This window comes from Lactuca virosa, chromosome 7, assembly GCF_052849685.1.
Source record: "Lactuca virosa cultivar CGN04683 chromosome 7, Lactuca_virosa_CGN04683_v6, whole genome shotgun sequence".
Classification (NCBI taxonomy): Eukaryota; Viridiplantae; Streptophyta; class Magnoliopsida; order Asterales; family Asteraceae; genus Lactuca; species Lactuca virosa.
Genome location: NC_136432.1, coordinates 238,351,943 through 238,367,580, shown reverse-complemented (window position 1 = coordinate 238,367,580; position 15,638 = coordinate 238,351,943). Strand labels below are relative to the sequence as shown.

Here is a 15,638-nt window from a genome sequence, read left to right as displayed (position 1 = left end):
TCGGCCCAACTTCAAAAATATATATATATAAAATAAAATATCAAGATGATAATTAGAGTGTTGCCACCTAATTATTGTTTAATGGATAACTAAGCAAATTACACACCATGTCTTTAGGAAATCTCATGTTTCCATGCAACAATCTTGTCATCTCTCTCTTCCCTCCCTCTTCTTCTTATTCTCGGCCCAAACAACCCACCACCATCTTCATTTTACTCTCAAACCTACTCAAACACTTCTCTCTAAGAACACTCAAAGAAACCCCCTCTATTCTTCCTAGAATTTGTGTGTACTTGTGTGTGTCTCAAGGAAAATCTCTTCAAGCTTCATACTTAGGTAAGATCATGTAAACTCAAAGTGATTTATTTTATTTTAGGATAGATCCATCCTCATGAGCACATGTTTTCATGATCATGCTCTTAAAACTTCTTAGAATTCGAAGATCTCCTCTCAGGAAGACTTTTAGGGTCGAGATCCTTCTCAACCTTAATCCAAGACCGAAAACAACAACCCAAAGTGAGTTCATACCCCCTATTTTCGGTTTTTACTATGTTTTGAGGGAGAATACAAGTTGTTTTGTGTAGATCAATGTGTGTATGAATGATTTTGTGTGTTTTTCATGTAATATATGTGGTTATGTGTTATAAACTCCATGAACTTAAAGATCTACTAAAAGATGAAGCTATTTGTAGAACATAACACTCATTTCAACTTATCTTACAAGGAAATGGTTTTAAAATACATACAAGTTACTTAAAACCAAGAAAAATTGCATAAGAGGGCCAAAAGTGACAAAATGACCAAAAATGGGTTTATTTATGTAACTCACGGTTAGTAGGGGTTCAAAAACGATTATTTTTTCTAAACATGGTTAGTTACGACATTTGAGACCCTACAAGGACTAAAAATGTAAAAATTTTCATAATTGGATCTTATTTGGGCTTCTCACGGCCTTGGGCCAAAATTGTAACTTTTTGGGCTTTTGTGGGCTTAAGTGTCATTTTCAACATAGTTGTGTCAAAAATGTAAATTTTTGCTAAGGAAAACTAAAAATATGAATTTGTTAGAACTTGGGTCAAAAAGATAAAATTATTTACAAATGGGCCAAGAATGCACATTTTCATAACAATCAAGCCAAAAATGATATTTTGACAAAAGGGAGTTGAAAATGTTATTTTTACAAAAACTAGCCTTAAATGCAAGTTTCGTTCTTAAAAGGGGCCTAAAATGTTATTTTTACCAAAAATGTGCCTTAACTGTAAATTTTCGGCTTAATGGGCCAAGAATGTCATTTTTACAAAAAGTGGGCCTTTTATGTCATTTTGGTAAAAAAAATTAAGCCAAAACAAGCAATATAATAACAAACAGGCTAATTACGTCATTCTCGTGTTTATTGGGCCTTAGTGACCCATTTATATGCTTGATAGGTCATGTATACTCTTTACATGTTTATTGGGCTTTATTGACCCAATTACATGTTGGACGGACCTTGGATACTCCTTGCATGCTTTCTGGGCCTTTAAATAATATACATGTTAAATGGGCCTTAGTTGTCCTTTTACATATATATTGGGCACGGGGTTTATATATAATCTCATTCATTTTGAGCCTAGAAATGATTTACATGCTTAGCGGGCATTAGTTGTCTAATTACATGTTCATTAGGCTTTGAATGTACCTTATATGTTTCTCTTCGCGTAAATTCGATTAAGGATCTAGTGAGACGTGTCGGTTGGCACCTATTGAGTGTACGATCGTAGTCTGTAGTTATAACCAGAGTCACTTGGAGGGAGAGCGGTGGTTTCTGTATAGATATATACGGGGGTGACACCCCACACCTGAGATGTTCGCTACAGTTAGACTATACCAGTCTAGGGTGACAAAAACCTTATTCTATTCCGTCGGCGTCCAATAACGCCATGACATGTGAAATTGTCATTATCTAGTATGGTTATAACGACTCACTTAGAGGAATTAACATTATAAAATTTACGGGAAACCATTCTCTTTTCTCTTTGGATTACTTGGTAACATACTCGCGCTGGTACTCAACCTCGGGGGTTGATAATACCAGCATTCTCTTTCACAGACAACATCAGGTTGTCTGGGGGCATTCTCTTTATATTATCTTTACATTCTCTTCGTCATTCTCACCATTCTCTTTTTTTCATTCTAGTAAACATTAACACACATGCATTAATACAAGATCGGACACACACACATACTAAATTGTTTTCAGAAAATATAGGATTTTATGGTGGTTACAAAGTAATAATAATCATTTTCTCAAACATGCTTATGAACTCACCAACATTTTTATGTTGACCTTTTTAAATTAACTTGTATTCTCAAGAAACCGTTGAGCAGGTTGGGCAGAAAGAATTCATGGATATTTTGTCATATTTTGTTTCATCATACTTTAACTATTTTGGCATGTAATATTGAAATACAATATTTTATGTAAACTATGGATGTTGTTATATTACATGTGTGATGATGATGATGTTATGTTTCAATTATATACTCTATGATGATACTACAAAAATGAAGTCACACCAAGCCCCCGGACGTTTCCACCGTCTGGTTCGTGGGTGTGACACTTTTGGATTAAAAAATATTCCACAAATATTTCAAAGAAAAATGGATAATATATTTAAAAATCATGATTTTATTTTTGTTTATGTTGATGATATTCTAGTATTATCAAATGATATATAGTCACATTTGCGTCATTTAAATACTTTTGCAGATTTATGCATTAAAAATGGATTAGATTTATCGGAAAATAAAACTAAATTATTACAATACCAAATAGAAATTTTAGGAATGAACATTCATGGTAATGGGATAGAACTTCAAAGTCATATACTAGAAAAAATGACTGCTTTCCCTAATAAATTGATAGATAAAAAACAAGTACAAAGTTTTCTTGGAATACTTAATTATGCTTCTAATTTTATTAATAATCTAGCAACATTAAGGAAACCCTTTCAATAGTTACTAAAAAAGGATAGAGTTTTTGGCTTTGACAATGGCTTAGAAACCAAGTAAAAAAGATAAAAGAACGTTTCAAAAATTTACCAAAACTCCAATTACCGAAAACTAGATGTAGACATAGAACATATTAAAAATAGTTTTATTATATGTATCATAATTGTTCTGATGGAAAAGAGAACAAACAATTATGATACATATAATAAAACTATTATGGGAATAATCGAAAATTTAAAATTCCAAAAAAAACAATGCACCTCCTTCTTCTTTTACAGGAAAATCAATTTCTGAAGATAAACATATACCAGCAGATTCAAAAATTACTGAAGATCATATTTCTTTGAGACCTCATATTGGGAAATCAAGCCCAAAGCACAAAGCAGAGTCTGTCAATACAGACAACATACTAAAGATATTTGTCCAACATGTACTTCATCAAAAGATCAAGAAAAAACCTCGTCATCAAACTCTTCAATGAATTTCGATGACATAGATTGATTGTGGGTCCCACAAGCAAAAATAAATTTATTTGATAGAGGTAAGATAAAATCAAGCCCGCAAGCACAAAGCAGAATCTGTCAATACAGACAACATACTAAAGATATTTGTCCAGCATGTACTTTATCAAAAGATCAAGAAAAAGCCTCGTCATCAAACTCTTCAATGAATTTCGATGACATAGATTGATTGTGGGTCCCATGTAGTGACAAAGATGCAGATACTAATGGATAAGTCATGTTGACTTAGAAGACAAATATTATACACAAGTTATAAGGATAAAACATACACCTGGGGTATATGTGGCTAGATATTAAAGAAATTGATGCATCTTGCATGTGTGTGTCATGCATGTATGAAAAACATCTAACATGAAGATGATATGTGTTTAAAGAACTGAAGAAAGAGATGAGTCTTTGATGTATGTACCTAGTGCTATAAATAAAATCCCAATATTATAGAAAAGGGCATCGTTTGTAATCATTGTTTTTCTATCATGTTATCTTGTAAACCCACCTTTGTAAAATAATGTTTGAATAAATTCCTCTTTTCTTTATATTTGTCTGGAGTCATATAATACTACATATATTTTTCATTATAGAAAAAAAAATCCCACAAAAACCCATACTTATTATCCATACACCTCACACCTAACGTAGGAAACGAAATTAGGTCGTGATGAGTATTGATGAAGGACCTACAGTGAAGTTACCTATCCAAAATAGGTTGGAGGTGGAATGTTCGGTAAAAGTCTCTTAGTATAACCCGGCAATATTGCGGTCAAAGTGGAAAACAGGTACGGAAGCATGTTGGACCCTTTTCTTTTTATAATGTGAAAATATTATTGTTCTATTATTTTGCTCTTGGTAATTATAAAGAAACTTGTTAAAAAATACTTTTCTGTTGAACACATTAAAATAAATTAAAAAACTTTTATTATTTAAATTAAAGAATGATATTAATCTTATATCCATTTACTAATTTAAATCTAGTATTTCTAATGCTTGAAAATGATTTTCGAATTGACTATTTAGATGTACATTTAAATCCATCAAATAATTCCCCGACTATAATTTTTGTTTTGTACCAACCATCTGGTTTGGCCACCCCACAATTTGTATTAGAGCCATTGAGTTTTTCTTGGAGGAGAAACCTCTTACTTGGATTTAAGTTCAAATTTAATGCAATCGTTTTCAGCAAAATTTGTATATTCTTAATAATAATAATCAATATTCTACTTCTAAAAATGAATTTGATGATTATATACCAGATGAAGATTTTACATTTGAAAGATACGAATGGACTAACAATAATATTATCGATGATAGTTGGGGAATTATCCTATCGTAAGTGGCATCTTTGGCTTTGTCACAACATAGTGAAACCTTTAGTTATTTTAACAAGAATTATATTACCACACCATTCACTTAATTTATCTGGTGAGATATTTTTTTTTCCTAAAGTGTCGGCAGTTCGTGGGTTATATAGGTTATACGTTTCAATTAATTTTCACCCCCAAGGGTCAGGTATTTTAGCAAAAAATAATGGTAGTAAATTATTTATATATGATACTTGGTTATATATATATATGATAATAGTAATCTTGAAAGACACAAATATATTTTTCAATTTCACACAAATATAATTAATAGTTATTCTTTCATGACCCTAGCATCCTTCCAGAGGAACATCATTTGAGATGTTAGTTTGAAACAGAATCGCCCAATTTAAGCAAACCTCATATTTGGAGTTGGGAGGAAAACAGACGAAACCAATTACAACTCCAGGCTTAATAGATAAAATCCCGCCAAACAAAAACACAAAAAATAAAGAAATTTACACAACATTACAACAATGAATGAGATGAGTTTTTTTTTTTTTTTTTTTTTTCTAGGGATAAAGAAGATAGAAGCAAGTTAAACAGCAGAAAGGCTAGCCCATTTCCCAAGCTCATAGGGATCAGCATAGTAGTAAAGCTTAATTCGGTTGGATAAAGAGAGCCCTGTAGCCAATGGGGGGCGACCTTTCAAATCAGAATCATCCTGATCTGTGGGATCATCTGCAAATGATGTAACATCCCCAAATAGTCGAAAACAGACTCGCCGACTGTTGACAGGTCTAGGAAAATCAAAGTACATGGGGGTCCCACCCTTCACCTCCGGTAACCGGTATTCTCCAACTACCACCATGTTCCGATTCTCCTACACACAATGTTCAATTTATTTATTTAGTTATTGTTAGGAGGCATGGCCCAATTATATTATTATAGCATATCAGATTTTTAATTTTTTTTCTTATTTGGACATTATCTTTGTAGTGCATGTTGATGTGGGGAGTTTAGATGATAATGATTTAGAAAGTAAAGTAGGTGAATGGGTACCTGTAAAGCGGATACTTGAATGTATAGTACGGGTGCCGATATAAATCTATTTTCCCAAAAAGGTGATAGATGATCATGATCATGAGAAGAAGGTGAATGGGTAACTCGAGGTTTTATTGCAGAAAAGCCATCAAGGCGGAATCCTGCCAGCATTGGTGAGGCTGGAGACATATATTGTTCCAACACCAGCTCATTCTCAATCAACCTCTCACCCTCAACTGGAACCTGCAACATGCAGTTTGTAAGTTGTAAGTAATAAAATAGGTTAAGTTTGATTCCAATAAAATAGGGCAGAGCAGTTGTAAGTTGTAAGTAATAAGCAATAAGCAATAGAATAGGCATATACCTTGAATCTGTTGAGGGGTGGAGGTTTATCCAACCAGTTTTTGAGGCTAACATGGTCAGTAGAAGTTTTTGCAGATGTTTTCACTGGACTTCCAACCACAATAATTCTTTTAGCATGCAAACATGGATCCATTTCCAATGGTCCTCCTAAAGAGGAACGCCTATTGTAGTCATAGAAAGGATTTTCATCCAAGGATAGAAGGTCAAAATTTACAGAGCTTGAGCTTGAGATTGTTCCCGCTTTTTGAATACTTAGTTTAATCCAGATCATGCGACAACAAACGGTATTCTTAAACGAAAACTCAATGTGCCTTGGAACTTGGTTGCCACTACCAGGTTTTTCAGGCCCACATACCTCAGGGTAAGATGTCAGGAGTGATCCCACATCCCATTTTCCCATAATTCTTCTTTCTTCCTTCTGTATTTTGTTGCTTGCCCATATTTGCACCTGCATAAATTTTACTTAAATTTAAATCTCAACTTTCTAGGTGCTTTTCGGAAATTCTACAGATATCAAACGTAAGCACGAATTTACTTACAGTAGGGGAATCAGATATGGAATAGCCACAAGGACTAACAACAAGGATAACGCCTGAGACATTTGAAAAATTGCCAAGAACAACAACAAACTCAGCAGAAGAGGTGGTATGAGGAGCTTTCCAGTATGACTCATCCAATACATCAATATCCAAAGGTGCTAGCAGCGACAACAGTGGTGCTGAACCTGGTGCCGATTCAACCTAACAAAACTCAAAATACAAAATAAATTTAGCTATACCTCTTTTGCAATGAATAATAATAATAATAATAATAATAATAAGAAATAAAGATTACCGAGTGTAAAATGCTGCCAAATGGGTATTCAGCTAATGATTCCTGTCCTTTGAGTAACTGGTGGTTGAGCTTATTTGTGTTGTGAGACACGGACTGGGGCTTCATCATTGTTTTTGGTCCCAGGACTTGATGGAAAGCTTTGTAAGCAGCAAGGTCACATCGGGTGTTTCTTCGGTGGGTGAGTAAAACTCTAACATAGTCCAAAATGAGAGCATCAAGAACTGTATCATGACAACACAACTTACAAATAACACCACCCCCATCTGAACAACCATCTCCTTGAGCAACAAGAAGAAGAAGAGCTCCTTTACCAGCACAACAACCTCTGCAAACTTTGCGCCTACACTCAGAGCACGAAAACATGGAAGAAGATGTTGATGTTGATGTTAAAGGTTCGGCACGAACCTGACACGATCCCCCACAACAACCCTCACCGATTTTATTAATATTCCAGAAATCGATATCCATGTCATCAGTAGCAATACCACCGAGCCCAATAGCACCACCAGTTTTATCTTCTAAATAAGTGTGACCAACAAGTGCAAGGGCGTTTGCAGTCCGGCATAATGAAGATATGTAAGATTCTTCAAGGAGTGCATTTGGATTTATAGTAGCTGGATCGATGCCAATAGATAATAAAGCTCTATCCCTTTCAGCAGCAGATAGATTCAGCCCAAGACGTTCCATTTCTAGTTTCATGGCTTCTACAAACCCTAATTTCTTAGCCTGCAAAAGATTTCTTCCATTTAAACCCAAACTGCCAAAGGATGTGTGGGACAAAAGGTAGCTATATGAAAAATTAAAACCTACCACGTGTGAGCGAGTCATTGTCTTAAAACAACTTATATACTGTTGCGAACCACTTTCAGTTTGTACAGGTACAGAGACCTTAGGAGAAGGAGGCTCATCATCATCATGAAATGGGTTGAGAAATGGATCATGTAAAGCAGTTTGTTGCACTGGTTGTGAAATGGATCCGGATCCTGATCCGGATATAATGTCATCACCCGATAACAGGTCCACCCAGGTACTGGAATTTTGGGATTTTAGTGAATTATCATCAGTAGAAAAGGGATTGCTGTTTGCATCAGATGATGACAAAGGGTTGGTATTGGTATTGGTAATGGTAATGGTATGAGTATCTTGTTTGATTTTATTGATATGTTCCCATAACCTCATATCAGAAGCAAAAAGGTCTCTCCATGGAAGAGAAATTCCAAGTATCTCTACCTGTTAGTGTTAGTTAGTTATTACATAACCCAACCAAAACAGCAATCAACATCACAGAATGAAAAAACCTGGGAACAAATAAACTGAGATTAGCAGCAATGTATGGTACCTGACCAAGTGTGATAGGGGTTCTGGCTGACACAGCAGGATAGAATGTGAGTACAACCACACGAGTTAGAAAATCCAATTCGCCCTCCAGTTCTTCAAAATCATATAAAAATGGAAGTTTGGTTGTATCTTGATCATGTACACGTGCACCTGCTCCTGTCACAGCCATATCCTCATCACTCACAGCTCCTGGTATGGGTATCACAATGCTTGTCCCATTAGCACACTCAGGAATAGAAGCTCCCTGTACACAAACACAACTACAACCTTTGTTATACTACTACTACTTTAAGCCTGATTTGGGAGAGATGAGACAGACAGACCTCCACAACAAGTTTAAGCCCATCTAGATCACGTCCAGTTCTCACATCAACTCTTGATGGATATGTTGAACTATCTGCACCATGTGAAATTGTTAGAAGAAGCTGACAAACATGACAAGGCTCTCCAAGATGGATAAAGACTTCCATTACATCTGCTGCCTGTGGACAAACCTGTACACCACAAAAAAAAAAAAAAAAAAAAAAAAAAAAAAAAAAAAGTAAGATTGTATCATAGTTTTAAAAATCGGGTGAGGCGAGGCGGTGGAAAAACGAACTTGAGGCGGTGCCTCATATGGTCTAATTGAGGCGGGCGCCTCAGCTGAACGAGGCAGAGAGAGGCGGCGCCTCGAGGCGTGAGGCGGGGCGAGGCGTCACGAGGCGTACTTGTTAAAAAAACAATGAAAAAAGAAGAGAAATGTAATATTTTTGTCCGCTTTTATACCTTTTTACCTAAATAAAACAAAAAATTAATTTTGTGATCTAAATAACCTAATTGACTATCATACATGATTAACTTATTTTGACATAACTTTGTTCAATATTTGCTTTGTTAATACATTCTTAATACTTAGTTGCTATCTAGTTACGTATTATGGCAATGTTATTAAAACTTCTTTAAATTTGTTTTTCTAGTTAATTATGACTTTTTATGTATCTTTATTATATTTTTATTAGTTATATAATATTTAAAATCTGTTTTTTTATTCCGCCTCGAGCTTACGCCTCGGTTCGCCTCGAGGCTTACGCCTCGTGAGGCAGAGGGAAAACGCCTCAAGGCTCAATTCCATACTTTTAAACCTTGGATTGTATTATACTATATAAGTATATATTAAGCATTAGGAAGTATGACATGTTATGGAATGGTTACCCAGATAAGGTCTTTCTGCTTAAAGCTAAGAAGACTGCCTCCGTCATCAGAACTCGGCAAAATGCTGGCAACCGGCTTCAGAACACAGCCAAATGGTCTACTAGGCACCTAGCAGAACAAAATAATAATAAATATCAACTCATGCTCTATTGCAGCTTTGAAACAACGACTAACAATTACTACATTAAAGCCACAGAAGAAATGCAATTTAAAAGAATAATTACCAAAAACCATTTTTCGCATTCTATTTCTAAGAATCGGCTTCTCATATATACAATGAATTTGTAGAAAAATCTATGCTTATAAGTTTTATAACAAACTGAGATTCCAAATTCAGAAAATAAGTCAAGGCAACTAATAAACTTATGACCAAATGTAAGGTTTTTCTTCTGAGATTAAGCTAATCAACTCTAATCTGCTAAGAAAATATGAGGTCAGTTTCTTTCCTACAAGGTAAAAGCAGGAGACGACTTCAATAGAATACAGTAAAGATAATCAAGATGATTAGAATACATAAATACAGGGTGATCTACTTTGTGGAATCTCACACAGTATTGTTTGTGGAAGCCCTAAACATAATTTCAAAATGCCCTAATAGCCAAAAAGCCTGTCGAACAATATGCATACACATATGACAATGAAGACATCAACAGACATCATTGGCTCCAAAAAACACCGACTACAAGCAAATGATATTCATAAATTGATCCAAGTGTCAGAGACAGGGTGATACATATGCAGTGTAAAAAAAAAAAAAAAAAAAAAAAAAAAAAACATGAATTTAACAAAGGGGCATTTGTTTTCAGGATATTAGAAATATTCTACACTAAGCAGCCCAGCCCTTAAATCGGGACACCAATTTGTTATTAATATGAGTCTGTCAGTTATTTGTCAATTTCTTTATCATGCATATACTAGTTATGACCAAAAAAAAAGATTGAAATTTACATACATGTAAAGGTTGGAGTGGAAGTGATGGAAGATGCTTGAAAAGGCGTAGTCCAAGGAACATCTCTAACTGCTTCTGACGAGAGCTATCAACAATTGCGTTTTTATATCTTCTCTGCAACGTGATTTTCACATTCTGTGCAACAGAAAACTGCTTGAACTTTCCAGGTTCATCAGTAAATATGGTAAGAATCTGACTATGCATTGCTTTAGATCCAGTGTAGATTGTGGCATGAATATCACCAGCTAGCAGAAAAAGGTCAGCCAACAGACAAACCGGTGACAAGATTGTAGACCTTTTGAACTCCTCAAACGTCATGTCAAAACGTTTCCAAGGTTTATCTGGACATGGGTGATTCCAAGTGGTGGTCCTTGTATTGTGATCGATATAATATGATTTTCCAGTTACAGCATCAGATCGTTTTTCCCATCCTGGAGGCAAAGGTGCAGTATATCCACCATAGTTGTTAGCTGATTGATAACCAATGGCCAAGTCAGTGTCGAGAGATATTCCTAGGCGTCTACACTGCTCTGTGAAAACTTGAAGAGCACCAAAATAGCTAGCAGCATTTGTTCGATCCAAAGAATCCGCACAGTTGAAGCGTATGATTCCATTCTGATGTGAGCGTAAGCAGAAGGCACCAACAGGGTCATCATCATTGTAAATCACTTCGCCCTGACAATCCTTCATCCTGTGACGAGAGGGCAAATAATCCCCTTCAGAAATGCCTATGGATATTGTTGGTGCTTTTAGAAGGTACCACAGTCTTTCAATTGTCCGTTGCTCCCCTTTTAATTTAATAGTCGCATGCCAGTCATAATTTATTAGATGAACCCTAGTGTTGGGAAGTTTTCCGGTTGATCGGATGTGATTCATAGATTCTTCAAAATGATGAACAAGAATGGCTTCTGATTTCCCTTCTCCATTCCTTAGCAGGTTAATGCACACAATTGGAACCAATGGACTTTTCTTTTGGATATCTCGTTTATCGTATCTCTTACTTAGTCTCTGGTAATACTCTGCACTTCCTTTATATGGATCACGCTCTGCAACATAAATTTCTGCTTCTGCAGCTGTCATCTTCAGTTCTGCACCCCACCAGATGGGAATAGTGCCTCGTCTCCATAAATACGTGTTGAAACCCACACTTTGACCACCCTTTTTTCGGACCCATACAACTTGCTCACACTCAACTTCATTGCCTACATTATAATGTATATATAATTAATACAAGATATGTTATGTGGTGTGTTTGTATGCACATCAACTGTACTTACCTGTGCTGTAACAAGAATTTATGCCCCTTGCTAGGTATCGAGTGCCAGGATGAAGCCTGCTTCGACGAGCTATAAGAGCAACAATTCCTTCTTGCTGACCTAAGCTTCCGAAACTTCGACATTCTGCAAAACCCTGAAAAAAAATGACATGTACGTATTATGTAATACTCTTTAGATCTAACATGCTAACCATGAGTGGTTTTAAATTAGGTAGAATGCTTTTAAATTCATTAGACATTCCAGTATCAAGTAGGAGATGCAATAATAAAGAAATTAATACCTGCAGTAAAATGACACAGTGTTGCTCCAGACCAATTCGTCTGAAAGGACTCGAGAACCATCCATTCCAAACAAATTCCTCATCGGGGTGACGAACAGAAGCATGACTTGGAAAAGGTCGTGTTATATCCCTTGTTTCACAAAAGTAGTGTTTTCCATCAATATCAAGTTCAGCAAGTTCTTGAATATTTTTTACTTCTCCTTTCCCTTGGGGTTGGGGATTTTGAAGTAAGACTTTGATCCATTGGCTCTCACTAACAGTGTACACACACCCATCACCAGGCAAATTTGGAATGCTAGCATTCAACTTTGTTGCAACAAGCAGCAACCCGAAGCTCCCAAGCACTGCATAACCTAATATGGCTTTGCCATAGGTTATAGTCTTGTAAATCGACCTTGAACCATTTGTGATGTAGTTTAATGCCTCATCTTCGGAATTAAAAACATCATAACCCACCTTCTGTTCATGTCTAAGAGACCCGGTTGTCGGATCAATGTAGATCACTTGAGTGTCATTCCTAGAAGACAAACTCACAATTATATATACCTCACTCGTATCAAGTGTAACAACAACAACAGATGTATCCCGCAATCCACCACCTGCAAGGAGACAAGAGTCAGAATCCATCATATGACTTTCTTCACAAAACCAATCAGCAAGAGATAAGTGATGAAACTGTCGAAGCTTTCAAAGGGCTAACCAGATGATTCCATCATCTCACCAAGCGTCTGCCTTAGATGTTGATGACTGCGTTAAGCCTCATGAATCCTATTGGAGATGAGAAATAAAATTGAAACTAAGAGATAAGAAAATGCAATGAAGAAAAGATACCAATTCCAATTTCCAAGTAATTAAAAAATAAATAACAGATAAGAAATCATCTCCAAAGAATTGGAGAAGGTAGTGATTCATAATCAGATTCAGAAGGTCTATATTCGGATATTCTGATTCTACACAGAATAAAATAACGAAGTTAAAAAAGATAGATTTTACTAAAAAACGAATAGCACAAAATGATCAGAAATTTCAAGAATGCTAGAAAGTATAACTTACAGATATTCACAATTTCATCTTATTTTCAAGAAAAAGAAACTGGAAATCGAAAATAAGAAGAGCAAGAATCGAGATTCACATTCACATTCACTTGTGTTGTTTCAGTAAAATAAACTGAAAATCGAAAAGAAAAAGGGCAAGAATCAATTTCAGTTTTCTGGAATCGTGAGAAAGAGAAGCAGTCAGACTCGATTCACTGGCTGTCATTCCTTGATCGGTGGTTGTTATGGAGAAACTCAGAAAATCAGAAATATAAGAAAATCAAATGGAGCAGAAATCGATTCACTTAATCACTTGAAATCTGGAATAAGAAATTAGAAATATAAGAAATCGATTACCGTTGCTTCTTGAATGAGGAAAAACGTCGTTTGGATTAATACTATGTAGTTGCCACGAAACAAAAGCTCAATGATCAGCAAATACGCAGAGCCGGAATCTACAACAGATCGACTGCGAGGTCGAGAAGAGGATGCAACCGGTAAAAATAAAGACAATCTGTAAGTCAATGTATTCTCATCCCCGTTACTAGTTTCTAGGTTTTTTCATGGTCTAGTTTATAAATTTATTTGTAAATGGAGATTTTTTTTAAGTTGATTTTTAATCTAAAAAAATGTTTTTGAATTAACTTTTGTCCGATTTGACCAATTATGTTTTTTTTTTTTTTTTTTGGAGCGGGTCATTTAACTTTTAGTTTTTTACTGTACAGGTCAGTTAAGCCATTATCGTTAGTTTTTAACCATTCATTCATTAACCAGTTATTCTAAATTACACGAATAGCCCTTATGGTTTAAATTCCTTTCGTAGTTTGTCCCTTACCAGCACTATTCATCACCGGCACCACCACCGTTCACTTCCGACAGCTACCACAGTTCATCTCCTGCAATTCTTTTTCTCTCTTTAAAACTTTCAACAAGTAATAGATTAATATCCTTTATATGCATATATATTTAATTGTTTTCTTCTTTAACTCTTACTTGATTTGAAAAAATTCTTAATTCCCAAAATGAGTTGGTTGACCCAATTTTCCAACGACATGTTGTTAGAACTTAGAACCCATGTGGGCGCCAATTGTCTCAAAATCTTGATGAACGAATCTTGCAATTGCAATTGCATAATCTTCTCTCTTAAAGTTATCACCTCTACAAGTGTAAATCTCTCAATTCAATTAAATTGATTTGACTTGATTTCTTAGTTCCTGAATAATTAATCCCCCAAATTAACACAATGGCGATGAGCATGGCTTCATCGTTGTTAAATGGTCAGGGAGTTGTGGTTTTGTTGTTCGTTTCCAGTATTCTCTACTCTACACGCATATCCCTTCTCTATAAAGGCCTATCTTTCTTTGTTCTCGTTGTTTTTGCCCAATTCGGCGAGATCTACGTCGAATCATACGGCCCCGCCTTCTACTTCAGGTACTCAATTGATCTAGCCACTTCATAAATTATATTGAATCGGTTTCTTAGGGTTTACCAATTGTCACACCCCCGGACCAAAACGGCGTAAACGTCCGGAGGCGGGTGACTTCATTGTGCGGTATCATAACAATTGCATATAAATGAAACATAGCAAATCCAAACATCATACATCAATATAACAAGCTTACATTGTTTTACATCATGTTCATATTTTCAAAATTTACACAAAAGAGACATCAGTAAGCAAATCCAAAATATAGCAAAATAATCTTGAGTCCGTGATCCACGACCTGCTTATTGGTTTCCTGAGAATACAAGTCGTTTGAAAAGCGTCAACATAAAATATGTTGGTGAGTTCATAAGCATTTTTGTATAAAACTTTGATGATAGTGTAGAAATCCAGAAAATCCAATATTTTCTTATCAAAATAGTTGTATGTCTTGTTTCAACTCGAGTATAGTTGCATGTGTGTCTTAGTTAGTCGTTTTCGAAATCGTATATAATTGTTTCCTCCAGAAAATCCTATATTTTCTAATGTATAAAATAGTAGCTTTGAAAACCATAACACTTGTGTAGAAAAGTTTCATTTGAACAAACCAAAACATAGTTGTTTGTAAATCAAAAGTGAAATCTGTATAAATACATTTCTGATATATTCTAGTGAGTCATTATAACCATACTGATATGACGGAGTGCCCGTTATGACGTTCTTCAGGCGTCGGTTTCGTTTAAGACATTTGTCACCCTAGACTGGCCGGTCTAGCTGTAGCGAACAACGAAGGTGCGGGGTGTCAACCCCGTATAGATCTATACACAAATTCTCGTTCCCCCTCCATGAGACTCTGGTTATAACTCTTACAGGACTTTAGGCGTACACTATTTATATAAATATATGTACTGTGAAGATTTGTCTGACTAGAATACTAACAGATTTTTGAACAATCGTGAAATCCATTATTTACTAATTAAATAATAGTAGTTGTACTCGTTGACTAGATATTTCGTTTCGTTTCGCTTCGTTTCGTTGCGTTTCGTTTGTTGAAAATAATCCGCTTTGCATATTTATCAATCGACCCCATATTAG

At 35.4% G+C, this 15,638-nt stretch overlaps 1 protein-coding gene across 1 annotated transcript; it reads right to left on the bottom strand.

Annotated features, from left to right (window-relative positions):
• Positions 1 to 5,095: 5,095 nt before the first annotated feature.
• Positions 5,096 to 13,655, bottom strand: LOC145124810 (putative phosphoinositide phosphatase SAC9). Its single transcript, XM_079060269.1, has 14 exons — positions 13,478 to 13,655; positions 12,787 to 12,854; positions 12,087 to 12,685; positions 11,807 to 11,939; positions 10,533 to 11,731; positions 9,581 to 9,688; positions 8,713 to 8,883; positions 8,391 to 8,633; positions 7,862 to 8,281; positions 7,052 to 7,777; positions 6,757 to 6,957; positions 6,219 to 6,665; positions 5,873 to 6,097; positions 5,096 to 5,693 (listed from the first exon to the last, which is right to left on the bottom strand). The coding sequence occupies exons 2-14, from the start codon at positions 12,800 to 12,802 to the stop codon at positions 5,409 to 5,411; spliced, it is 4,773 nt and encodes a 1,590-aa protein (XP_078916395.1). The 5' UTR covers positions 12,803 to 12,854; positions 13,478 to 13,655; the 3' UTR covers positions 5,096 to 5,408.
• Between the last annotated feature and the right edge of the window lie 1,983 nt (positions 13,656 to 15,638).